The sequence below is a fragment of the Melanerpes formicivorus genome, unplaced genomic scaffold (assembly GCF_026170545.1).
Source record: "Melanerpes formicivorus ecotype bairdi unplaced genomic scaffold, bMelFor1.0.p_v2 SCAF_19, whole genome shotgun sequence".
Lineage (NCBI taxonomy): Eukaryota > Metazoa > Chordata > Aves > Piciformes > Picidae > Melanerpes > Melanerpes formicivorus.
In genome coordinates, this window is record NW_027142371.1 from 1934660 (window position 1) to 1957369 (window position 22710).

Consider the following 22710-nt stretch of genomic DNA (forward strand, 5'->3'; position numbering starts at 1 on the left):
TGGCTGCCTGGGCACACTGCAGGCTCATGTTCAGCCTACCATCGACCAGCACCCCCAGGTCCCTCTCTGCCTGGCTGCTCTCAGCTACTCTGACCCCAGCCTGTAGCACTGCATGGGGTTGCTGTGGCCAATGTGCAGAACCTGGCACTTGGATGTGTTCAATCTCCTGCCCTTGGACTCTGCCCATCTGTCCAGCCTGTCCAGGTCCCTCTGCAGAGCCTCTCTACCCTCCAGCAGATCAACTCCTGCCCCCAGCTTGGAGTCACCTGCAAATGTACTGATGATGGACTCAATGCCCTCATCCAGATCATCAATAAAGATGTTAAAGAGCAAGAGGCCACAGTCTGGAGCTGCACCAGGGAAAGTTTAGGCTGGAAATGAGGATAAAGTTCTTCCCTGAGAGAGTTGTCAGCCATTGGGATGTGCTGCCCAGGGAGGTGGTGGAGTCCCCATCCCTGGAGGTGTTCAAGAGGGGACTGGACGTGGCACTTGGTGCCATGGTTTATTCATGAGGTCTGTGGTGATGGGTTGGACTTGGTGATCCTTGGGGGGGGTCTCTTCCACCCTTGGTGATTGTGTGTGTGTGTGAGTGTGACTTTACTCCCCTGGGTTTGGTTTGTTGAGGGTTTTTTGGGGGGGGGAAGGGGGAAGAAGGGGAAGGCTGGGTTGGTTGTTTTTGCCCCAAACACCTCACAGACGAGACACAAGCGACCCCGCTACGCCGGTTGGGTTTTTTTGTTTTTCACTTGTTTTATTCTTCACTTTTGGAATCCTTTTACACTTTTCCTGATTATTCAGTGGAAGGTGAAACTAGAACCGTCGAAAAAGACATACACAACTCTAGAACATCAAGAACCAGGTAATTTTTTTTTTGCTTTTTATACTTTTTTGTTTGTTTTCGCTATACTATTCTCACAACCACTTTGTGTGTGTGTGTGTGTGTGTGTGTGTCTGTGTGTGTGTGCTAGGCAAAGAGAACCGTCACAGAAGCAAACTTTAGGCAGAATACTGGTCAGTTAAAAACAAAGCAAGAGAGAAAGAGAAAGAGAAGAAGAAGAGAGAGCTACCAGATATACAGACAGGCTCGGTTCCACATTCACTACTGCGTTGATCAAGCGCCAAGTTATTGAACTGCACGATTTGTTCAGCTGGGAAGAGGGGGAAGGGAAGGGAGGGGAGGGGGGAGAGTTGTAAAATTCAGTGCATGGAATTCTCTTCAGCAGACAGATGGGGACAGACAAACGGAGGGATCCTATCTCTAAGTGGAATGTGAAGGCAAGGGGGGGGGATGATACCGCGAGACTGAAGAGGTGACCGCTCCTCATCTTCTCCACTGCGTTATTCACCCAGCTCTGGTCAGGGTTAACTGAATGGGATGTGGTCGAAAGAGCAGCAGGGGAGGACCTTTGGAGCTCAAATATTACAAGGGGGTAGGCCTGCATTCCAGCACGAGAAATGGGGAAAGCCTGACTATTTGAGCCAGCTCCTGGTACTACTGAAAAACGGCAGAGGAGAGGCGAAGACTTGCAACAGCACCGGCAGCTCTCCAACATCCCCGAGAGAAACCTGCTCTGCAGCAGGTCTCACCCACCCGTGCTGCCATCACCAAAAGAGGATGCATTTGTGGGAGTCCAGAACAGCTTGCATGAAGCTTGAACAGGTGAGAGGGTCGAGGATGAAGAGAGTTCAAGGGGAGGAAAAATTCTACAGGGTGAACTTAAGGCTGGCTGGCTGGGTGGGGGGGGGGTGGATGACTGCAGGGTCAATTCCAAATGGGAACACCATGGAGATTTCGATTCACCTCAGAGCAAAGCAATGCAAAAAGTGGCAGATCCCTTCATGGTATCATCCAAACTAAATAAGGCCATTCAAAAAATTGAATCTTCTCCTACCTCAAGTCCATGGCTGTGAACCAAGAATTGTCACTACTGAAGAATATTCTAAGGTGTAATCAGGGAAGTTATTGCTGCGGGAAGGGGCTTAGGCATGCATGGCGTATGAGCACGAAAGCACTTGGAGAAGTCAAATCCCAGCTACCCGCCAGCGCCAGGGCTTTGGAGACCAAGCTGCTACCTCTCCCACTGCCCTCCTAACCCGACCCAAACCCCACCCCCAAGAAAGACAGGATGGCCAGAAGCGAGCTTTGACCGGACGTGGTGCTGCAGGCTGGGTTCCCTAACGCTGCCAGAGCGCCTGCTGAGCTAATTCAGAGCAGTGCCACTACCTGGGTGCCGCACATCGACCGCTTCCCTTCCGTGCCCCGGTGCCACAACACAACCTCTAGAATCTTCCTGTACAACTTGACAAGAGAATTGTACCTCGACTTCTTTTGTGGTGCCAAATTCAGCTCGCCGGAGTTCAGAACACCTCTCTTGTGTTTATTGGTGATGTTGATTTGTTTGTTTGTGTGTTTGTTTGTTTCCCTACCAAATGAGAAGAGCTTTGTGAAGTCAACTGCGACCACACAAACTCCCCCTGATCACAGTGTTCAGTTTGAAAGAGAAACAGGGGAATGGGAACTGCAATAAAACCTTACCCCCCTCCCCCCCACCCCCAAAAAAAAAACACCCCACCCCAATAAAAACAAACAAAAGAAGGTTGGGAACGGGGGGAGGTGTGTGTGGGGGAAAGTCCGGAATGCCATAGGGATAAGCGACCTTCCCACGTGGCTTACACCAAACACCAGCCCACCCCTTGGACCCCACTGAGGAAAAGTTGTTGCTACGTTGAGGTTGTGAAAGTCGATGTACTATTCTTGTTGCTCGTCGCACAAAGGGATACATGTGGAGGATACAGGGTGACACTGAACACAGAGTGAAGCCTGGCAGCCGTTAGTTCTCTCCCTCCCCGGCGTCCCCCTCGTCTCCCTGGTTTTCCGACGTCCATAGCTGGAAGAAAAAGACCAACCCCACGTTCAGGTGAAAGCAGGCAGCTGGTACAGCAGTGTCATGAGTGAAAACACAACAAACCTTGAACTGACAGCCCCCCAGGGGCTAGGTAGGTCCAGGAGGTGAAGAGTGCGAATGCCTGCAGCTGCCTGCTAGTAGAGCGCGGCTGCCTGTAGCTGCCCACTAGTAGAGAGCGGCTGCCTGCTGGTAGAGCACAACTGCCCGCTAGTAGAGTGTGACTGCCTGCAACTGCCTTCTAGTAGAGCGCGGCTGCCCAGTTGTAGAGCACAGCTGCCCACGACTGCCTGGTAGTAGAGCGCGGCTGCCCGCTGGTAAAGCGTGGCTGCCCGCAACTGCCCGCTGGTACAGCGTGGCTGCCCGCAACTGCCCGGTAGTAGAGCGCGGCTGCCCGCTGGTAAAGCGTGGCTGCCCGCGACTGCCCGCTGGTACAGCGTGGCTGCCCGCGACTGCCCAGTAGTAGAGCGCGGCTGCCCGCTGGTAGAGCACGGCTGCCCGCGACTGCCCGGTAGTAGAGCGTGGCTGCCTGCTGGTAGAGCACGGCTGCCCGCGAGTGCCCGGTAGTAGAGAGTGGCTGCCCGGTAGCAGGGCACGGCTGCCCGCTGGTACAGCGCGGCTGCCCGGTAGTAGAGCATGGCTGCCTGCAACTGCCTGCCAGTAGAGCGTGGCTGCCTGCGGCTGCCCGGTAGCAGAGCGCGGCTGCCCGCTGGTAGAGTGCGGCTGCCCGCGACTGCCTGGTAGTAGAGCGTGGCTGCCCACTGGTAAAGCGTGGCTGCCCGCGATTGCCCACTGGTAAAGCGTGGCTGCCCGCGACTGCCCACTGGTAAAGCGTGGCTGCCCGCGACTGCCCACTGGTAAAGCGTGGCTGCCCGCGACTGCCCCCTGGTAAAGCGCGGCTGCCCGCTGGTAGAGCACGGCTGCCCGCGACTGCCCAGTAGTAGAGCGCGGCTGCCCGCTGGTAGAGCACGGCTGCCCGTGAGTGCCCAGTAGTAGAGCGTGGCTGCCCGGTAGTAGGGCGTGGCTGCCCGCTGGTACACCGCGGCTGCCCTGTAGTAGAGCATGGCTGCCTGCAACTGCCTGCCAGTAGAGCGTGGCTGCCCTCGACTGCCTGCTAGTAGAGCGTGGCTGCCCGTGGGTGCCTTCTAGCAAAGCACGGCTGCCCGCGGCTGCCCGCTAGTAGAGCGCGGCTGCCCACAACTGCCTGCTATTTGAGCGCGGCTGCCCGCTGGTAGAGCACAGCTGCCCACTAGCAGAGTGCAGATTCCTGCTAGTAGAGCGCGGCTGCCCACGGTGGCTGCCCACTAGCAGAGCGCAGATGCCCATGGTGGCTGCCCGCTAGCAGAGTGCGGATGCCTGCTAGCAGAGCACGGATGCCCACGGTGGCTGCCCGCTGGCAGAGCACGGCTGCCCGCCTGCTAGTAATTGTTATAAAGTGTAATTTTTGTTATTTCATTCCCTCCATCTCTATAAAACTGTCTGCAGAGTCACGTTTGCTGAAGGCCATTTTAGAGCATCAGGTAGCAATAGGACTGGGAGTAATGGAGCAAAACCACAAGTGGGTGGATTCAAATTGCATGTTAGGAAGAAGTTCTTCCCCATGAGGGTGGGGAGACCCTGGAACAGGTTGCCCAGGGAGGTTTTGAAGGCCAGGCTGGATGTGGCTGTGAGCAACCTGCTGTAGTGTGAGGTGTCCCTGGCCATGGCAGGGGGGTTGGAAGTAGATGATCTTTGAGGTCCCTTCCAACCCTGACAATTCAAAGATTCCCTCTCTCTCTCCTTCCCAATGCTGCTCCCTTCTTGTGACTGCAGGGGAGTGAGGCCTAGGGAGGCCTTGGCAGGGGCCAGGAACTGGTGAGCTGAATTTTAGGTGTGTCACATGGGTTCAGCACTGGGGGTGTGCAAAGAGACATGGTGGTGGGGAGGGAGCATCTGAGGCCTGGATTTTTGGCCTGGTTTGGTGGAGGCTGGGAAAACTTTAGCTTAATGGGCTTCTGTGTTAAGCCCAGACTATGCATTTTGTCTGCTTTGTGGGCTTTGCACTGTAGCTTGCAGTTTATGAATAGCACTTCCAGTCAAACCTCCAATAATATTCTGTACTTCTATCCTGTGGGGAGTTTTTCTTTAACTACTTTAAGAGAGCCTGTCTAGCTCCTTAAACTGAGACAAACTGTCAGGGAAGACAATGGAATTAGCAGTAGCTGTGCAGCATTCTCAGCTAAGAGCAATGCAGACCTAACCTAACAGTAAAGCTGAAGAATAATGGACTAGACAATATGTTGAGGACAAGCAAAAAGCCAGCACAAGCCTGTAAGCCCAGCAAAAGCTGGCTGTTGAGGGCAGGCAAACTCCACTTCGGGTTACAAATCATCTCAGTTTGTTACAGGGGCTACCAAGTGATTTCTGGTTTAAACATGCAAGTCTGACAGGTCTGGTTACAAAAAGCAGTGCAGTGAGGGCAGACAAAAAAAAGCTTTTAAGGCAGAGAGCTACACAAACCTCCAGATGCCCAGTTTCACTTAAGTGGGGCCCAGCAGCCTAGAGGAAGAGTGAAGAGTGCCCTGAGATACTTACAGTGAGGTTGTCCCTAAGCAGCTGCATGATCAGAGTGCTGTCTTTGTAAGACTCTTCATTCAGCGTGTCCAGCTCTGCTATCGCTTCATCGAATGCCTAAACAGATGCAAGACAAAGCACTGACACTCTGCTCTCTGCATTCCCTCCTGCTTACACACAGCTTACAAACCTCCCACATTACTAACCAAATTCTGTCATAAAAGCCTCCAGCCACTCTTCTTTCCCACCAAAGGAAGGAATGCAAACCAAAGGGGGCAGCTGTTTTAAACCAGATCAGGGTAGATTGAGATTGGATGTTAGAAGGAAGTTCTTTACTGTGAGTGGTGAGACACTGGAACAGGTTGCCCAGAGAGGTTGTGGACACCTCATCCTTGGAAGTGTTCAAGTTCAGGCTTTTAGAAGCCTGATCTAGTGGGGTTGGAATTAGATGATCTCTATGTTCCTTTCCAACTCAAGCCACTCTCTAAAGTGAGCACCAGATTTCTAGACAAACAGCAGGAAAAGGGAAGTCTTTGTTGGGGTCCAGGTTAAAGCCCAGAAGAGGCAAGCACACAAGAGGCAAGCACACTCTGTCTACTGAAGAAAGATTCACACAGCTTGAGGGTGGGCTTAATAACAACAGTTAAAGCAATCCTTCCATTCAAAATGAAGGTCTCATGGGTTTAGACTGGCAGTAAAAGGCAAAGGTATCATTAAGTTGTGACATAGATTGTACAGGGGTAAGCAGTAAAATGGATCAGAAGAGCACCTCTCCTATGAAGACAGGCTGAGAGTTTGGGGTTGTTCAGTCTGGAGAAAAGAAGGCTCCAAGGAGACCTTCTTGTGGCCTTCCAGTATCTGAAGGGGGCTACAAGAAAGTTGGGGAGGGACTTTTTAGGATGTCAGGTAGTGACAGGACTGGGGGGAATGGATCCAAGCTGGAGGAGGGGAGGTTCAGATTGGATGTTAGGAAGAAGTTCTTCCCCATGAGGGTGGTGAGACAGTGGCACAGGTTGCCCAGGGAGGTGGTGAAAGCCTCACCCCTGGAGTTTTTTAAGGCCAGGCTGAATGTGGCTCTGGGTAGCCTGATTTAGTGAAAGGTATCCCTGCCCATGGCAGGAGGGCTGGAGCTCAGTGATCCTTGAGTCCCTTCCAACCCTGACAATTCTGTGATCTGCACTAGCAAATTAGACTTGCTTAAAGCTGGCTAACTTAGCAGCAAGTGTGCCGTGATGACAATCAAGATGACAGCATTTTAAAGGAATTTGACAAGAAAAAGCATAATCATCCACAAGTGCTACTGCAACCATGTGAACTCAAACTCAGGCCCAGTCAAAATGGTTTTATGAAGGGCAGCTCCTGCCTGATGAAGCTGATCTCCTTCTATGACAAGATGATCTGACTGGTGGATGAGGGAAAGGCTGCGATGTTGTCCACCTAGACTTTGGAAAAGCCTTTGCCATTGTTCCCCACAGAATTCTCATGGACAAACTGTCTGCTCATGGCTTGGCTGAGCAAAGCTCTGCTGCATAAAGTACTGGCTGGGCAAATAGGCCCAAAGTGTGGTGGTCAATGGAGTTAAATCCAGCTGGCAGCTGGCCACAGGTGGTGCTCCTCAGGGCTCAGTGTTGGGACCACTTCTGTTTAACATCTTTATTGATGATCTTGATGCAGACATAGCATGTCATCAGTGAGCTTGCAGGTGACACCAAGGTGGGTGGGAGTGCTGACCTGCACAAGGGCAGGGAGGCTCTACAGAGGAGCTTGGATAGATTGGATCCATGGCCAACGTTACCAGGGTGAACTTCAATGAGACCAAGTGCCAGGTCCTGCACTTGGGTCGCAACAGCCCCAAGCAACACTACAGGCTCAGGGCAGTGTGGCTGAAAAGCTGTCTGGCAGAAAGGGACCTGGGGGTGCTCATGGACGAGCAGCTGAATAGGAGCCAACAGTACCCAGGTGGCCAAAGGAATCCTGGCTAGGATCAGCAATGCTGTGTCCAGCAGAAGCAGGGAGGGGATTGTACTCTTGTACTCAGCTCTGGTGAGGACACTGCTCAAGTGTGTCCAGTTATTGACACCTCAATCCAAGAGAGATGTGGAGGTGCTGGAGCCGGGGAAGAAGAGGGCAAGGAAGCTGGGGAAGGGCCTAGAGAATAAATCTGATGAAGAGTGACTGAAAGAGCTGGGGATGGTTAGTCTGGAAAAGAGAAGGCTGAGGGGAGACCTCATTGCTGTCTACAACTACCAGAAAGGAGGCTGTGTAGCGGTTGGTGCTGGTCTCTTCTCACAGGTAATTAGTGATAGAACAACAGGGAATGGCCTCAAGCTGCCACTGGGGAGGTTTAGACTGGACATTAGAAAGAATATTTTCATGGCAAGAGTGGTCAGGGATTGGAATGTGCTGCCCAGGGAGGTGGTGGAATCCCCAAGCCTGGATGTGTTTCAAGGTGGTTTGGCTGTGGTGCTTGGGGCTATGGTTTAGGGGTGAGCCTTGCAGAGCAGGGTCAATGGTTGGACTTGGTGACCCTGAGGGTCTTTTCCAAGCTGAATGTCTGTGTGATGACCTCCTCAGCCCTCACAAAGCTGGTAACAGGAAGGTGCTTACCGTCTTTGCCAGGTTGCAGGCTTTCTCAGGGGAATTTAGTATCTCATAGTAGAAGACAGAGAAGTTCAGGGCCAAGCCCAGTCGGATGGGGTGTGTTGGCTGCATCTCCTTCTTGCTAATTTCAAATGCCTCCTGGTAAGCTTGCTGGGAGTTTGCTACCGTTGCTGCAAGAAGTCATTGTAAGCACATTAATGCACAGTACATCATTGCACTTCAGAGGGGAAGAGATTACATCCCTGGCCTAGGTTATTGTGCCAGCAGAAGCTCATACAAATCCACGTGCAGAGATGCTTCTTTCAGTGCGGTTTTTTTCAGCTGCAAAAGCCTACCACTGGCTGAACCATGAAGGCAGAAACACTTGCTCAGGTAATGCTTTGACAAAGCAATGCAGTGAACATTTTAACATAATACAAATCAATCCCCAGCCCCTCTGAATGCACACAAGCTCTGCCTAAGTCAGAGTGCACTAGGATTAAGCAGTCACTTCCAGCCTAGCTGGAGAAGCTGTATAGAATAAATCCAGCTAAAACCATATGGGGTTTTGGGGTGCCTGTTGAGACTGGAGGGAAGGCTAAGCAGCTAGGTCACCAGCTCTGTATTTAAGTCTGGGGTTTCAGAGGAGACAACAGTTCCTTTCCTGGCTCATGGGTAACAATGAGCTCCAGAATGGTGTCAAACTGAGCCTGCAAGAGGCAGACTACATTGGGCTCTCACCAGGAACTCAGGCACATTTCAGCATTCATTGGCTTAGGACCCAGTAACCCAATATCCCATGTTTGCAGGCAGTGAAGACTTGGGAGTTAAATTCATAGTTTAAAGAAGAGAAGACAGGGACAGAGCATTTTCCATGAGAAAAAAAAAGCCCACATTATCCAGGAAGAGGATTTTACAGTGCCAAATACACTCTAGAATCAGCCCCTCAGGTCAGGGGCTGCAAGCAGAGTCTGACTGGTTCGGTGAGCATCTGGCAGTCACTCCTGTTAATTCCAGTGAAGACTTTCACCTCAACGTGAGGAGAAACTTCTTTGCAGTAAGGGTGATGGAGCAGGCTGCCCAGAGAGGCTGTGGAGTCTCCTGCTCTGGAGACTCTCAAAACCTGTCTGAATGCATTCCTGTGCAACTCTACCCTGGGTGATGATCCTGCTTGTGGCAGGGGGTTGGACTTGATGATCTCTGGAGGTCCCTTCCAACCTCTTATCATTCTATAATCCTTGCCCTGCACCTACCTTTGATACTGCAGAGCAGCAACAGAAAGAAATAAACAACTCACATTAGGGGGGAAGAACAGAAGGGTTTTTTTATACTTTGTTCTGTTAGCCCCCAGCAGGATCAAAGATTTCATCTTTACTTACTTTGCTTATTGTCCCCAGATGCCACCTCTGACAGGTATCTGTAGTAATCACCTTTCATTTTCAGATAGAAGACCTTGCTCTCTGGCTGTGTGGCGTTGACAATAAGGTATTTATCCAGAAGTTCCTGAGAAAGGAAACATCACTTTTATTTGGTTTTTCCCCCACCCCCTCCCAAGTCATAAAAATGATGTCTGGAACAAAGCCTTTGTCACAATGGTAACCACAAACTGTTAAAGCATTAACAGTGACTTATGGACATCACGTGTTGATTGCTTTGCCTACTGCTGTCTCAACTCAGGGAAACAACCAGAGAGCCAAACCTGCTTGTTTGCTGCCCTGAGCTGCCCACAACTCACTCAGAACAAGAGGACACAGTCTCAAGCTGCACCAGGGGAGGTTTAGGCTGGAGGTTAGGAAGAAGTTCTACACAGAGAGCCCATTGGAATGGGCTGCCTGGGGAGGTGGTGGAGTCACCACCATTGAAGGTGTTCAGGAGGAGACTGGATGGGGTGCTTGGTGCCATGGGTTAGTTGATTAGGTGGTGCTGGGTGATAGGTTGGACTGGATGATCTCAAAGGTCTTTTCCAACCCAGTTAATTCAATTCAATGAAATTCTATCCTACCCTATTCTATCCTACCATACCCTATTCTACCCTACCCTATCCTATTCTATTCTACCCTACCCTACCCACTCCTGCAGAACCTAATGGCTACCAGGGCTTAAGACTGCACTGATTTTCCTTGCCATAGACTGATGCCAAGCTGTGCTCACAGCCAAGCCAAGAAAAAGCTGCAGCTTAAGGACAAGCCCTAGTCACTTATGCTGCCACAAGCTTGAATTCTATACAGAGCAGTGAAATGATCCCCACCAAACTGATTCTACCTGCAGCTCCAGCTGAAACATGGCCCAGTCAGCACATGTGCATTCAGAAAGAGATGTAAAGGCTGAAGGTGCTGACAGCAAACTGCTCCAGCCTGATCTGCAGCAAACTGAACAGCAATGAAAAGAATCCCTCTCCTCTAAAGGAAAGAAATAGGGAAACCAGCTGGGGGGTTTTAGTACCCAAAAAGGTACTAAACAAGCTTCAGGACATCAGCACTCATTAATGGAAGAATTTAATGCAGCAGGCCTTTTAGCAGGACTCATAGCAGTGCCCCAGGCTTAGATTTGTTTGCATGGTGACCCCCAGCTGAGGGGCTTCAGCACTGCCTTGCTGGCTTTTTAATACTATAAAAAAGAGAAATAAAATAAACATTCTCTTTTGTAACAAATCCCTGGGGCTTTTTCAGCCTGGAGAAAAGACTGAGAGGGGATCTAACCATGCTTATAAATATCTGAGGGCTGGGTGTCAAGAAGGAAGGGACAGCCTCTGCTCACGTGGGCCCTGTGGGAGGACAAGGGGCAACAGATGGAAACTACAGCACAAGGAAGTTCCACCTCAGCATGAAGGAGGAAATCCTTTACTGTGAGGGTCACAGAGCACTGGAACAGGCTCCCCAGAGAGGTTGTGGAGTCTCCTTCTCTGGAGCCTTTCCATCTCTGTCTGGATATGCTCCTGTGTGACCTGTGCTGGATTCTATGGTCCTGCCCTGGCAGGGGGGATGGACTTGAAGATCTCTAGTGGCACCTTCCAACCTGTAACACCCTGTGAAACAAACTAGATGACACAGCAGCTAGAAGTGGACCCAAGCAAGGGGCTATGCAAAACAATCCCCCTGCTAAGGTGCTGCAGCGTCTCCAGCCCCAGCCAGCCCCCTGAAGGAGGCCGGAGGGCTAACTCCTGTGACTTGCGCGGCTGGATCGTTACCAGCACATCATTGCAGATATCCTGCAGCTCAGCCTCGATCTTCTCACGATACTCTCTCCCCATCTGCTGCTTCTTCTCGTTCCTCTCCGTCTTCTGCTCGATGCTGGAGATGACGCGCCAGGAGGAGCGGCGGGCGCCCACCACGTTCTTGTAGGCGACGGAGAGGAGGTTGCGCTCCTCGTTGGACAGTTCGTGCCCCTGCTCGGTGACAGCCTTCATGGCCGCCGCCATGTCGTCGTAGCGCTCGGCCTGCTCGGCCAGCTTGGCCTTCTGCACCAGCTCGCTTTTATCCATGGCTCTCCTGGAAGCAGCAGGGAAGAGAAGCAGAGAAAAGGCCCCTTGAGCGCCTGTGCTGTGGAAGGCAGTCAGAGAGTTGTCAGGGCTGGAAGGGACCTCAAGGATTTTAAGGCCAGGCTGGATGAGGCTCTGGCCAGGCTGATCTAGTGTGGGGTGTCCCTGCCCACGGCAGGGGGGTTGGAACTAGATGATCCTTGTGGTCCCTTCCAACCCTGACTGATACTATGATCAGCCAGTTCCAACTCCCCTGCCATGGGCAGGGACACCTCACACTACAGCAGGTCACTCAGAGCCACATCCAGCCTGGCCTTAAAAACCTCCAGGGTTGGGGCTTCTACCACCTCCCTGGGCAACCTGTTCCAGTGTCTCTCCACCCTCAGGGGGAAGAACTTCTTCCTAAAATCCAATCTGAATCTACCCATTCCTATTTTTTTTCCATGCCAAAGGGTGAAGCAGAACTCACAGCTGCTAGTTAAGTGGGAAATGCTATCAACTCTCCTATGAGGAGAGGCTGAGGGAGCTGGGGTTGCTTAACCTATAGAAGAGGAGGCTCAGGGGAGACTTTATTGCTGTCTACAACTCCCTGAAGGGAGGTTGTAGCCAGGTAGGGGTTGGTCTCTTCTCCCAGGCAATCAGCACCAGAACAAGAAGACACAGTCTCAAGCTGCGCCAGAGGAGGTTTAGGCTGGATGTTAGGAAGAAGTTCTTCACAGAAAGACTAAGTGGCCATTGGAATGTGCTGCCCAGGGAGGTGGTGGAGTCACCATCACTGGAGGTGTTTAGGAAGAGACTGGATGGGGTGCTTGGTGCCATGGTTTAGTTGATTAGGTGGTGTTGGGTGATAGGTTGGGCTCAATGATCTCAAAGGTCTTTTCCAAACTGGTTAATTCTATTCTATTCTTAAATAGGCACCAACAGTCTCATTAACACTAAGCACAGCAGAACAGAATAGAACAGAATAGAACAGAATAGAACAGAATAGAACAGAATAGAACAGAATAGAACAGAATAGAACAGAATAGAACAGAATAGAACAGAATAGAACAGAATAGAACAGAATAGAACAGAATAGAACAGAATAGAACAGAATAGAACAGAATAGAACAGAATAGAACAGAATAGAACAGAATAGAACAGAATAGAACAGAATAGAACAGAATAGAACAGAATAGAACAGAATAGAACAGAATAGAACAGAATAGAACAGAATAGAACAGAATAGAACAGAATAGAACAGAATAGAACAGAATAGAACAGAATAGAACAGAATAGAACAGAATAGAACAGAATAGAACAGAATAGAACAGAATAGAACAGAATAGAACAGAATAGAACAGAATAGAACAGAATAGAACAGAATAGAACAGAATAGAACAGAATAGAACAGAATAGAACAGAACAGAACAGAACAGAACAGAACAGAACAGAACAGAATAGAACAGAATAGAACAGAACAGGTTGGAAGAGACCTTTCAGATCATTGAATCCAACCTACCACCCAACACCATCTAATCAACTAAACCATGGCACCAAGCACCCCATCCAGTCTCACTAATATATTCCCTATGGACATCTCTCCCCTTTCCTGTACTGGCCACAGCTCAGCCTGGGAGACACTGCAAGCTCTAACCCAGACACCACCACTTTGGGTTGGTTTGGGTTTTGTCTTGGGTTTTGAAGCACTGGACAGCTCCACCTGACAGCTCCCTTCGTACACACTACAGGCCATGTTTCTATGGGTTGAAATAAACCACAGCCAGAAAGCTGCTGCTGTTGGCTACTATGGAAAGCACATCCACACTGTCCTGCCAGAGAACTGCTTTCCACACATGCATCAACCTACCTGTGCTGGCCAAGGCTGCACAGCCTGCAGGGGAGGCTGCAGTCAGCTCAGGCTTTCAAAAGCTTCTTAGTAGCACTGACATTCACAAAGCCCACATGGGACATGGTCACTGCTGCAAAAACTAGTTGTTTATATGGAATCAACTTGTTTAGCATTTCTGATAATGCAGTTTAGCAACAGAAGCCAAGGGGAAAAACAGCATCACATGACCACAAGGCCCCTGAAGAGCTATAGGCACTGCAAAACGAAGCCAGCAAGGAATGCACTGGTGAGGCAGCATGAGTGGTGTTTACTTGTACCAGACAACCTCAGCCACTGGGCTAGCAGCCTCACACTCAAGCACCTAGGGTCAGGTTGACAGGAAAACTTCAGTTTCTTTGCCTTTATCAAGGTGGATCTCAATACCTCACAAGCTCCCAGCCACCCCAAATTCAGCTGCAGGATTTCTCCAGGTGCCTAGCTCCACTTTCAGACAGACTCCAAACTGTTCATCTTGTCAGCACTGAGCAATGATGTTCCTCTCCCACTCCTTAAATCCCAACTCTCATTGTCCAGAGGAGAAGTTTCCAGGCTGAGACCTAACAGCCCAGAGACAGCTTCTAAAAGAACAATCCAAAGCAAAGCAGCAGAGTAAGCTTACAACAGTCTTTCACAGGCTTCTGTTCATTACCCAAGCACCTACAGCCCTGTTAAAGAGCCACCAGGATGACAGCCATTGCTGTAGCCTTTTCCCTGGCTCTGTCCTTTGAAGATCCCACTCTCAAGGGTTCCTGATGAAGAATGGCTCAGACACACTGCTCAGCTTGCATTACAATCCAAGTGGCACCAACCACACCACGCCAGGGAAACCAGGACCCTGTATTGAACCCCTAACCAGGACAATGAGATGCAGACCCAGATCCCCTCATGTGTATGAGCAGTTGGAGCTTCCTCCTGCCCAGGACAGAGTCCTACCTACAAAACCATTTTGGGATGAGTGTATTCAATCCCTTCAGATGGAGATAATCCACTTGATCAAAAACAATCATAATTAAAGAATCACCCAAGATGTGAAGCCAAACATTGCTACTGCACATCAAAGCTCCTCAAGCAAACCCAGCAACCACATGTCCTACCTGCTATCTATTTGCAAGACACCCTCACTCCTGTTTGTCTTTGATCCTACCTAAGAATAGATCCACCCATGGAAGGCCCTCAGCAATGACATGCAATGCTAAAGCCAGGCTCCTGGGAAGAGACCAGACCTGCAAGTAAAGTTGGGCTGCAGCTCAGCTCCATTTCAAATGCTGCATTTCAACCAGTGGATTCTGGCACCTATTAAAAGGTGACACAGACTTCAGATCAAAGCCCTGCAGAAGACAGCCTGTGGGTAGCAGTGTGACAGGTTCCTCTAAGGGATGATTCATTTAGCTCTGTCTTCCTCAAGAGGCTTTCCTATGGGGATATGCTATATTGACATTGGCTTTTACAGACTTATCAAAAGGAGAGCTCCTGAGGATGGAAAGGGATTAGTGGAGTTTGTGATGTGACTTTTCTTCCCCCCCCTCCCTGCTCTGAAGTGTTTCTCAGAAGTGATACCTGCCAAGCCTAATGAAACCATCAGGCTGTTCACCCTTGGCAGAAGCCAGCCCTCTTTGCACTGTCCTGTCTTACCAAGCCTGGTGAGCTCAGCACTGAATTTAGACCACGTGCTTAGTGCAGGAAGTAATTTGTGAGTGGACAAAGTACACCTGAAGAATGCTTTTTATCTTATGAGGGCCAGCTTCACACAACCAGACACCTGAACAAAGCTGCTTCAGAGCAGTTCCAGCTTCCCTCTCGGGCAGTGAAGCTCAACAGAGCCCTGGGCAACCTGATCTAGTTGAGGATGGCTCGGCTCACTGCAGAGAGGGTTGGACTAGATGGCCTTCAGAGGTTCCTTTCAACCCAAACTATTCCATGATTCTATGACACAACAGCTTTGAGAGGCATTTCTATTGCAGCTGCCTTCACAGAATCACAGAGCTGTCAGGGTTGGAAGGGAGCTCAAGGCTCAGCCAGTTCCAACCCCCCTGCCATGGCCAGGGACACCTCACACTGCAGCAGGCTGCTCACAGCCACATCCAGCCTGGCTGCAAACACCTCCAGGCATGAGGCTCCCACCACCTCCCTGGGCAGCCTGTGCCAGTCTCTCACCACCCTCATGGGGAACAACTTCTTCCTGACATCCAATCTGAATCTACCCATTTCTAGTTTTGCTCCATTCCCCCCAGCCCTATCACTACCCAGCATCCTAAAAGTCCCTCCCCAGCTTTCTTGTAGGCCCCCTTCAGATACTGGAAGGCCACAAGAAGCTCTCTTTGGAGCCTTCTCTCTAGACTGCACAACCCCAACTCTCTCAGTCTGTCCTCATAGCAGAGCAGCTCCAGCTCTCTGCTCATCCTTGTGGCCCTTCTCTGGACACCTTCCAGCACCTCCAGATCTTTCTTGCAATAGAAGCTCCTCTTCTCCTCATGGAACCTGACTGCCTGCTGCTTGATGTCCAGAGCTGAGCAGCCCCCAGACAGTTTACATTTTGCCACTGAAAGGTCAGTCTTTTATCTTTGATCTGCACTTTGCCAGCAGTGGTCTCATCCCAGCCCTGCAGAGCTCCGTTTACAAACAGTATGGTTTAGTTTAGAAATGGTGCAGTCTGTTTTATCAAGCTCCCTGACATATTTATCTTCAGAGGCAAGTCATTTCACAGCAGTTGATGGGGTCATATAAGGACACGTGAAGGAAATGGCAGGAGGAACTGCAAAGGCATAAAGACCCAGTGGGTAAAAAAAGAGATCTGGAAACCAGTTTAACAAAGGCACTCTACAGGCAAAACACTGGCACAAAGCATTAGAATGCTGCTTCCCATCACACAACTTTCCTCAGTCATGTAAATGATTTATGCAGATCTTAAATGTAACTCAAGCCAGTTCCTGATGATGGGGTTCCTCAGAACTTCACTGGCTTAAAACACTGAAGCATACAGGAGCCTGGGTTCTTCAATCAGTCTTAACATCTGTACTGAGGCGGGTTTGCTGTGAAACACAAAGCACAACTCAGTGACAGGGGCTGGACAGAACTTCCAATGCAGTAAGGAACATCATTGCCCACCCCGAAGCACCTGCCATCAACAGCAAGCCTACCACCACTTCACTCACTGGGAAGGAAGGCTGAAAATCCTCATTTGATTCTCCACTGCTTACCTTGTGAGAGGCTTGGAGAGAGCTTTGCAGAGCTATGCTGGCTTGAGCTCCAAAGGAGGGAAGTGTTTGCCAGAAGGAAAAAAGATACAAGGAAAGGAGTGATGTTTGAAAAGGCAAAGAAGCAACTATCAGTTATAACTGGTCCCTCCCATAGAGGAGATGAAAGCCGCACTCTAACAATGGATCAGTGTGCCACAGTCTCCAACAAGCAAAGCCTACAGCTAAAAATACTCCTAGGCCACAAACAGAAGCCACCTCACAAAGGTTACCTGCAGCTAGGAGCAACACACAGAGGTGACAAACAGGAGGCCAAGAGGGATGATCTATTCTAGCGCTAATGAAGCCATGCCGCGCCGGCAGCGGGGAGAGGGGGAGGATGGAAAAGAAAGTGGAGAGGTGCAGACCACAGCCATGGAGGGGGCCTGAGAGCTGCCCATTCTAAGCAGAAGAGTCTCTTATTAGGTGTGTTAATGCACTTCAAATTCTTAAGACAATGTCTTCTTAAGAATCTGCCAGACCACAACCCAGCAGCCCTCCGACAGAAGCGGCTGGGCGCTGTTTGCAACGGGGAGTGCCAACCACCAGCCAGCAGTCACAGCCACTGGTACCAGCTGCCAGGAATCTGCACCACCCCAAATCCCACACAGCAAAAGCTGATTTTAAAACCATTTTCACTCTATCCCCACATACAGCCTTAGACATCTTTCAGTCTCTCTCCCCAACACAAACCAGCGTGAATACAGGTACTGGAAGTTACAAGTACCTGCCTCCCCCCCCCCCCCCCGAAAAAAAAGGGCTTTACACCTCTGAGGACAAGACTCAAACATCTTACAAAGCATCAAAAGGGGAGGGCAGAGCCAGCAAGAGGCTCAGTTTGCAACAGCTTTGCTACTTTCAGTAGACACTGCAGTAAAAAGGGGATGGTGCAACCACCCTGGGAACAGCAACTGATCTTTCAGGAGTGGCCGGCCTGGCTCTGAAGGTTTACATCTCAGAAACAGCCAAGGAGTGCAACATTCAGATCATGCTCTTCAGCAGGATGCTGGAGAACTGCATCTTATTGCTCAGCAGTTACTACAGCTGCTTCAGAGCCTCCATGAGATGTTTAGGACAAAGCCAAAACAGATGAAAAGCAGCCGTGTTTGAAGTCTGCAGAAACCAAATGAGAACTGACAATGAAAAAAAACCTCTGGCTTATATAATGTATTGAACTGCCAGGCCAATACCAATAAGCCCACGTTGGTCTGAAGCCTCTCAGTGACCTGCTCCTCTGATGCTAATTAAGGCATTGATTTTTGGGTGCTGTTTTCATAGCAAGCACTGAGAGCCCATCAGACAAATGCTTCCACTTTGGTGAAAAAACCCCACCAAACTGGTGAGCAAGCAGTGTGGTTACTGGTTTGGCACACTGGTGCCTCAGGAGTCAAGCAGGGATGTGGGTTAACAGACTGCACATCACACTGGGAGAGGAGTGTCAGGCCAGATTTGGTGGTAGGGGATGGATGGAATCATCCCACCCGGCCACAAGCTTTCTAAGGTCACTCAACTGCAGCAAGAAAGGCAGCAGAGGGCTACAGAATTTGTAGCTTGACCTTGCAACCTGGGCACCTGGGAACACTCCTTGTCTGATTTCTGGATGGGCAATTCGTTCTGAAATGAAACACTCACCTGAGCCAAGTGAGACTGCAAAGGACATTTGCAGCTGCTTCTGTTCCTAGACCACATGGCAAATCCTCCTCCGGAGCTCAGGCACACGCATGCTGCCTACATGGTGTAGATGGCACCCACAGACACCACTCCCAACAGCCTTTACACAGGAAAGGAATCAACCCTTCAAATGGAGCTCAGGGAAGCTTCCCTGCTTTGTCCTAGAATTTGAATGTCTCAGCTGTGCCTCTCTGGTTTGGTTCCCCCAAGGGCCACACCACTCACTGTTAAATGACTGATTAGAAGATGAACCTGCCTGCTAAGGTCCCAACAGTGAAACCTTCCCCAGCTGCCACCAGCTTGGGTGTAGCAACAGGTTCAGTAAAGCATGCTGCAAGCAATGAGAGGGGAAGAAAAATGACTTCACAGTTGTGATATTCTTGCTGACCTTGTGCAGCACTGCCTCCTCTGCATCTACTGATTTAACAGCATGCCCTGGCCTTCAGCTCAAATCTTTGTGCAAGCATTCAGATAACATTCACACTCTGGAAAGCCACAGCTAAATGGCTTTTAGTCTCCACAGGGGAAGAAAAAATAGATGAAATTGCTCTAAGTACCCCCAGAGCCTGCAGGAACACTGACACTGTCTGGGCAAGCCAAACTTAGTGACAGTAGCCTTGTGCATTCAGACTTAATGGCACTGAAAGAAGGGGGAGCAGGACTGCACTGCCACACACCTCTGGCACTTCACACAGGACAGCTGCAGGTGGAGGCAAGCAGCCCCCAAATAATATACTTACAATATACTTACATGGCAACACCTTTCTGTTCCAAGGAGCAGAACTTTGGCTAGGGTCCAGAAAGGGAATAGGAAGTTATCCCCCCCCCCAAAAAAAAAGTCTTCCCCCAGGCAAAACCTTCATGCCAAACTAAGGGATTCACATGACAGGTAAATCACTTTTGTTAATGATAAACTGATGGTATTTCTATTACAGGGTGGGGCAAAAAGTGTGGCCATACATGTGCACTCACAGCCCACAAAGCCAACCACATCCTGGGCTTGTGGGCAGCAGGTCAAGGGAGGGGATTCTGCCCCTCTGCTGTGCTCTGCTGAGACCCCACCTGCAGTGCTGGGGCAGCTCTGGAGCCCCCAGCACAGAAGGATGTGAAACCGTTGGAGTGGGACCAGAGAAGGTCATGAAGATGATCTGAGGGCTTGGAACACTACCCTGTGAGGACAGGCTGAGAGAGCTGGGTTTCTTCAGGCTGGGGAAGGCTCCAGGGAGAACTTAGAACAGTCTTCCCAGTATTTGAAAGGGGCTACAGGGGAGCTGGAAAGGGACCTCTCCTATGAGGACAGACTGAAGGAGTTGGGGCTGTTCAGTCTGCAGAAGAGAAGGCTCCAAGGTGACCTCACTGTGGCCTTCCAGTATCTGAAGTGGGCTCCAAGAAAGTTGGGGAGGGACTGCTCAGGATCTCAGGGAGTGATAGGACTAGGGGGAATGGAATGAAGCTGGAGGTGGGGAGATTCAGGCTGGAGGTGAGGAGGAAGTTCTTCCTCATGAGAGTGGTGAAGCCCTGGAATGGGTTGTCCAGGGAGGTGGTTGGGGCCCTGTCCCTGGAGGTGTTTAAGCCCAGGCTGGATGAGGCTCTGGCCAGGCTGATCTAGTGTGGGGTGTCCCTGCCCATGGCAGGGGGGTTGGGACTAGCTGATCCTTGAGGTCCTTTCCAACCCTGACTGATACTGTGATACTACTATGACCTTTTACAAAGGCCTGTACTGAGAGGATGAGAGCCAATGGCTTCCAACTGGAAGTTATCTAGATTACACACTAGGAAGAAATTCTTTCCCATGAGGATGGTGAGGCACTGGAACAGGTTGCCCAGAGAAGCTGTGGAAGCTCCAACCTTGCAAGTGCTCAAAGCCAAGTGGAATGGGGCCTTGAGCAACCTGGTCTCATGGAAGGAGCCCCTGCCCATGGCAGGGGGCTGGGACTAGATGATCTTTGATGTCCCTTCCAACCTACTCTATGGCTCTACACAAGAGACACTACTGGAACAATCAGCCTTACTGGGATGTATCAGGACACCAGACAGATTTCAGTACTTATTTCAGTAATTATTTACTGAACTCTCTCTCCTGAGGTCGTTCACATGCAGCACAAAAAACTGCACACCGGCAAAAGCCTGCTTCAAAAAAAAACCAACCCCAAAACACAGCACCAAACAACAACAAACAAAGAAAGAGAGACTCAACATCAAAACAGCAGAGATCAGAACATGAGGCACTGACATAATGAGGCTGAGAAAGCTGCACCAGGCCCATCTGTGCAGCCAGTCTATCGCTGCACTGGTACCCATTTAATAAACAAAATATCACACAGACCACATTTTTGCAGCCCTTGGACACGCAGGCTGACAAAGGCACTCAGATCCTCGTTTTCTGTTCCAGACCAGCTGAGTTCTTTTAAATTAGAAGCCTTTCTTTTCATCAAGTGGTACAAAGACGTCTGTCCTGAGGTGTCCTTACAGGTCTGTCTGCAGGCACAGCTATCCCTGCAGCCACAAAGCCCTACAAACACTGTCAAACTCCCTGCTGTTTATATGGAGGAATTGAGATTTTCCTGGTGCTGCATGAGGTGCAGTTTGGTTTCCCACCACGGGGGAAAAAGAATTGGTTTATCTATTAATAAAGAATTTAGCTGCAAGCGACCCCATGTACATTGTGATGCCTGGATGAGAGGCATTTTCGCTCCCACATGCTAACACAGTGATTCCATGCCACTGACTCCGACCAGCCCGATTATTATCTGCTCACGGATACCTCAAATAAAACCTCTGGTTGCTAGCTTCGGGTTACTGCTCAGCCTTTTAGTAGGCTGCGCCTGGCTTGAAACCACCTCCCTAAACGCACCTCCATTCCCGGATGGACACAAACGATCAGAACTGGAAAATAATGAAGCTATTTTGTTTCCCTTTTCAAACGTTATGCGTTTCCGCGATGGCCTTCGGTCCTACGTGAGCAGCCTCACACCAGCCGGCCCCGGAGCCGCACCTCCCCTCCCCGGCGGCGCGGGCCCGGCCGGTCGGCTGGGCACCGAGCTCCTGCTTTTGTCAAGCGGCGAGGACGCCCCGACCCCTCCCCTGGTTTGGGTGGTGAAGGCAGGAGCCCCGGGGAAGAGGCTGGCCGTGACCGAGAGCGGCCCCGGCGCGGAAGGGATCGCTTCCCTTTCTTCCCCGGCCGCCGCCCGGAGACCCCCACGGCGCGGCCGCTCGGTACAGGTGTGCGCGGCCAGCCTCGCCCTCCGGGGAGCCGGTGACTCACTCAGGGCGGGGCAGGGCCGGGCGCTCGGCGGCGCCGCCCGCTCCGGCTCCGCAGCGGCAGCCGAGGGAGGGTCACACCGTTACTTGGAGCGGGGAAGAAGGAGGCAGGGCCCACGGCACCCCCACCCCCCCCGCGCGGGGACCCTCCCGGAGGCAGCCCCCGCGGCCCAGCGCGGCCTCCAAAGCCCCTCCCCGCCGCAGGGCTGCGCCAGCCCCAAGCCGGCGGGGAGGAGCGGACCCGGCCGGGCGGGGAGGCGTGGGGCAGGCCGGGGAGGCCTCCCCCGCACGCTCCCGCGGGGCCGCAGTGGCGCGGCCCGACCCCGGCGGCCGGGGGAAGACGGAAGGGATATGCGTGAGAAAGGGGTACGAGCCCGGGCGGCGAGTGGCGCCGCGGGGAAGGGCCCGGGACCCTCACCTGGCGGGGGCGGCAGCAGCGCGGCCTGGATCCCGGCGGGCGAGGCGATGGGAGCGCGGCGGCCGCTCGGCGCACGCACACACACCCTGCGGCGCTCCGGCCCCGCTTCCGGCGCCGCGCCACGCCCCTTCCGGCGCCAGGGGGCGCCACCGCCCCTCTCACCTCCCCATTGGGCCGGCAGCGGCGGGCGGCAGCCGGCTCCGGGTTGCTATGGCAACAGGGGGGGCGCGGAGCGTGCCCGCCGCCGTGGCGGGAGCTGGCGCCGCCGTCTTCCCCTGCGCTCAGACAGGGCCCGGCCCGCCGCGCCCCACCCCGCCGGCACAGAGGCGCTCACCGGTGTCCGGGAGAGGGGGCTGGGCTCGGCCGGAGGAAGGGCGGCTCGCCTCAGCGCCGCACTCGGTGCTCCGAGAAGCCGAGGGGCTGTGGGGCCCCCCGCGCAAAGCCAGCCGGAGGAGGGCTGGTTGCCCTGTCGCACCTTGGCACCCTCGGGCTGCCAGCTCTTTGTCTCGGCTGAGCTCGCTTCACGCGCGCGGGGCGGGCCCTGGTCAGCGCCGGCACGCTCGGGAGGTGGGGTGCGCGCGGAGGGGCGAGAGCCGCGCGGGCAGCTCCGCCAGCGCCTAGAAGAGAGCATTGCTGCTTCTCCTGCCATCTGTCACTGCTGTTTGCTGACTGAACCGCACCATAAGGGACATCTCCGCAGATCGCAGTGGGTGCCTTCCTGCTCTGCAGCTCAGATGTAATAA

General features: G+C 51.9%; 1 protein-coding gene across 2 annotated transcripts; it reads right to left on the reverse strand.

Annotated features, from left to right (window-relative positions):
• Window positions 1-712: 712 nt before the first annotated feature.
• On the reverse strand, window positions 713-22072 carry YWHAB (tyrosine 3-monooxygenase/tryptophan 5-monooxygenase activation protein beta). Of its 2 annotated transcripts, none has more exons than XM_068149776.1 (6): window positions 21968-22072; window positions 11224-11524; window positions 9416-9539; window positions 8064-8227; window positions 5478-5573; window positions 713-2888 (listed from the first exon to the last, which is right to left on the reverse strand). In XM_068149776.1, the coding sequence occupies exons 2-6, from the start codon at window positions 11515-11517 to the stop codon at window positions 2832-2834; spliced, it is 735 nt and encodes a 244-aa protein (XP_068005877.1). In that variant the 5' UTR covers window positions 11518-11524; window positions 21968-22072; the 3' UTR covers window positions 713-2831. The 2 variants fall into 2 exon arrangements, with proteins under 2 accessions (XP_068005877.1, XP_068005876.1); XM_068149775.1 differs by lacking the exon at window positions 21968-22072 and adding an exon at window positions 16582-16682.
• Between the last annotated feature and the right edge of the window lie 638 nt (window positions 22073-22710).

What these genes read in the sequence shown, in the direction of transcription:
- YWHAB (XM_068149776.1), bottom strand. Translation starts at nt 11,517, where the DNA reads ATGGATAAAAGCGAGCTGGTGCAGAAGGCCAAGCTGGCCGAGCAGGCC. An exon ending in ATATCTGCAATGATGTGCTG is followed by an intron (nt 9,540 to 11,223) that starts GTAACGATCCAG and finishes TTCCTTTCTCAG; the next exon opens with GAACTTCTGGATAAATACCT. An exon ending in TGCTTAGGGACAACCTCACT is followed by an intron (nt 2,889 to 5,477) that starts GTAAGTATCTCA and finishes TTTTTCTTCCAG; the next exon opens with CTATGGACGTCGGAAAACCA.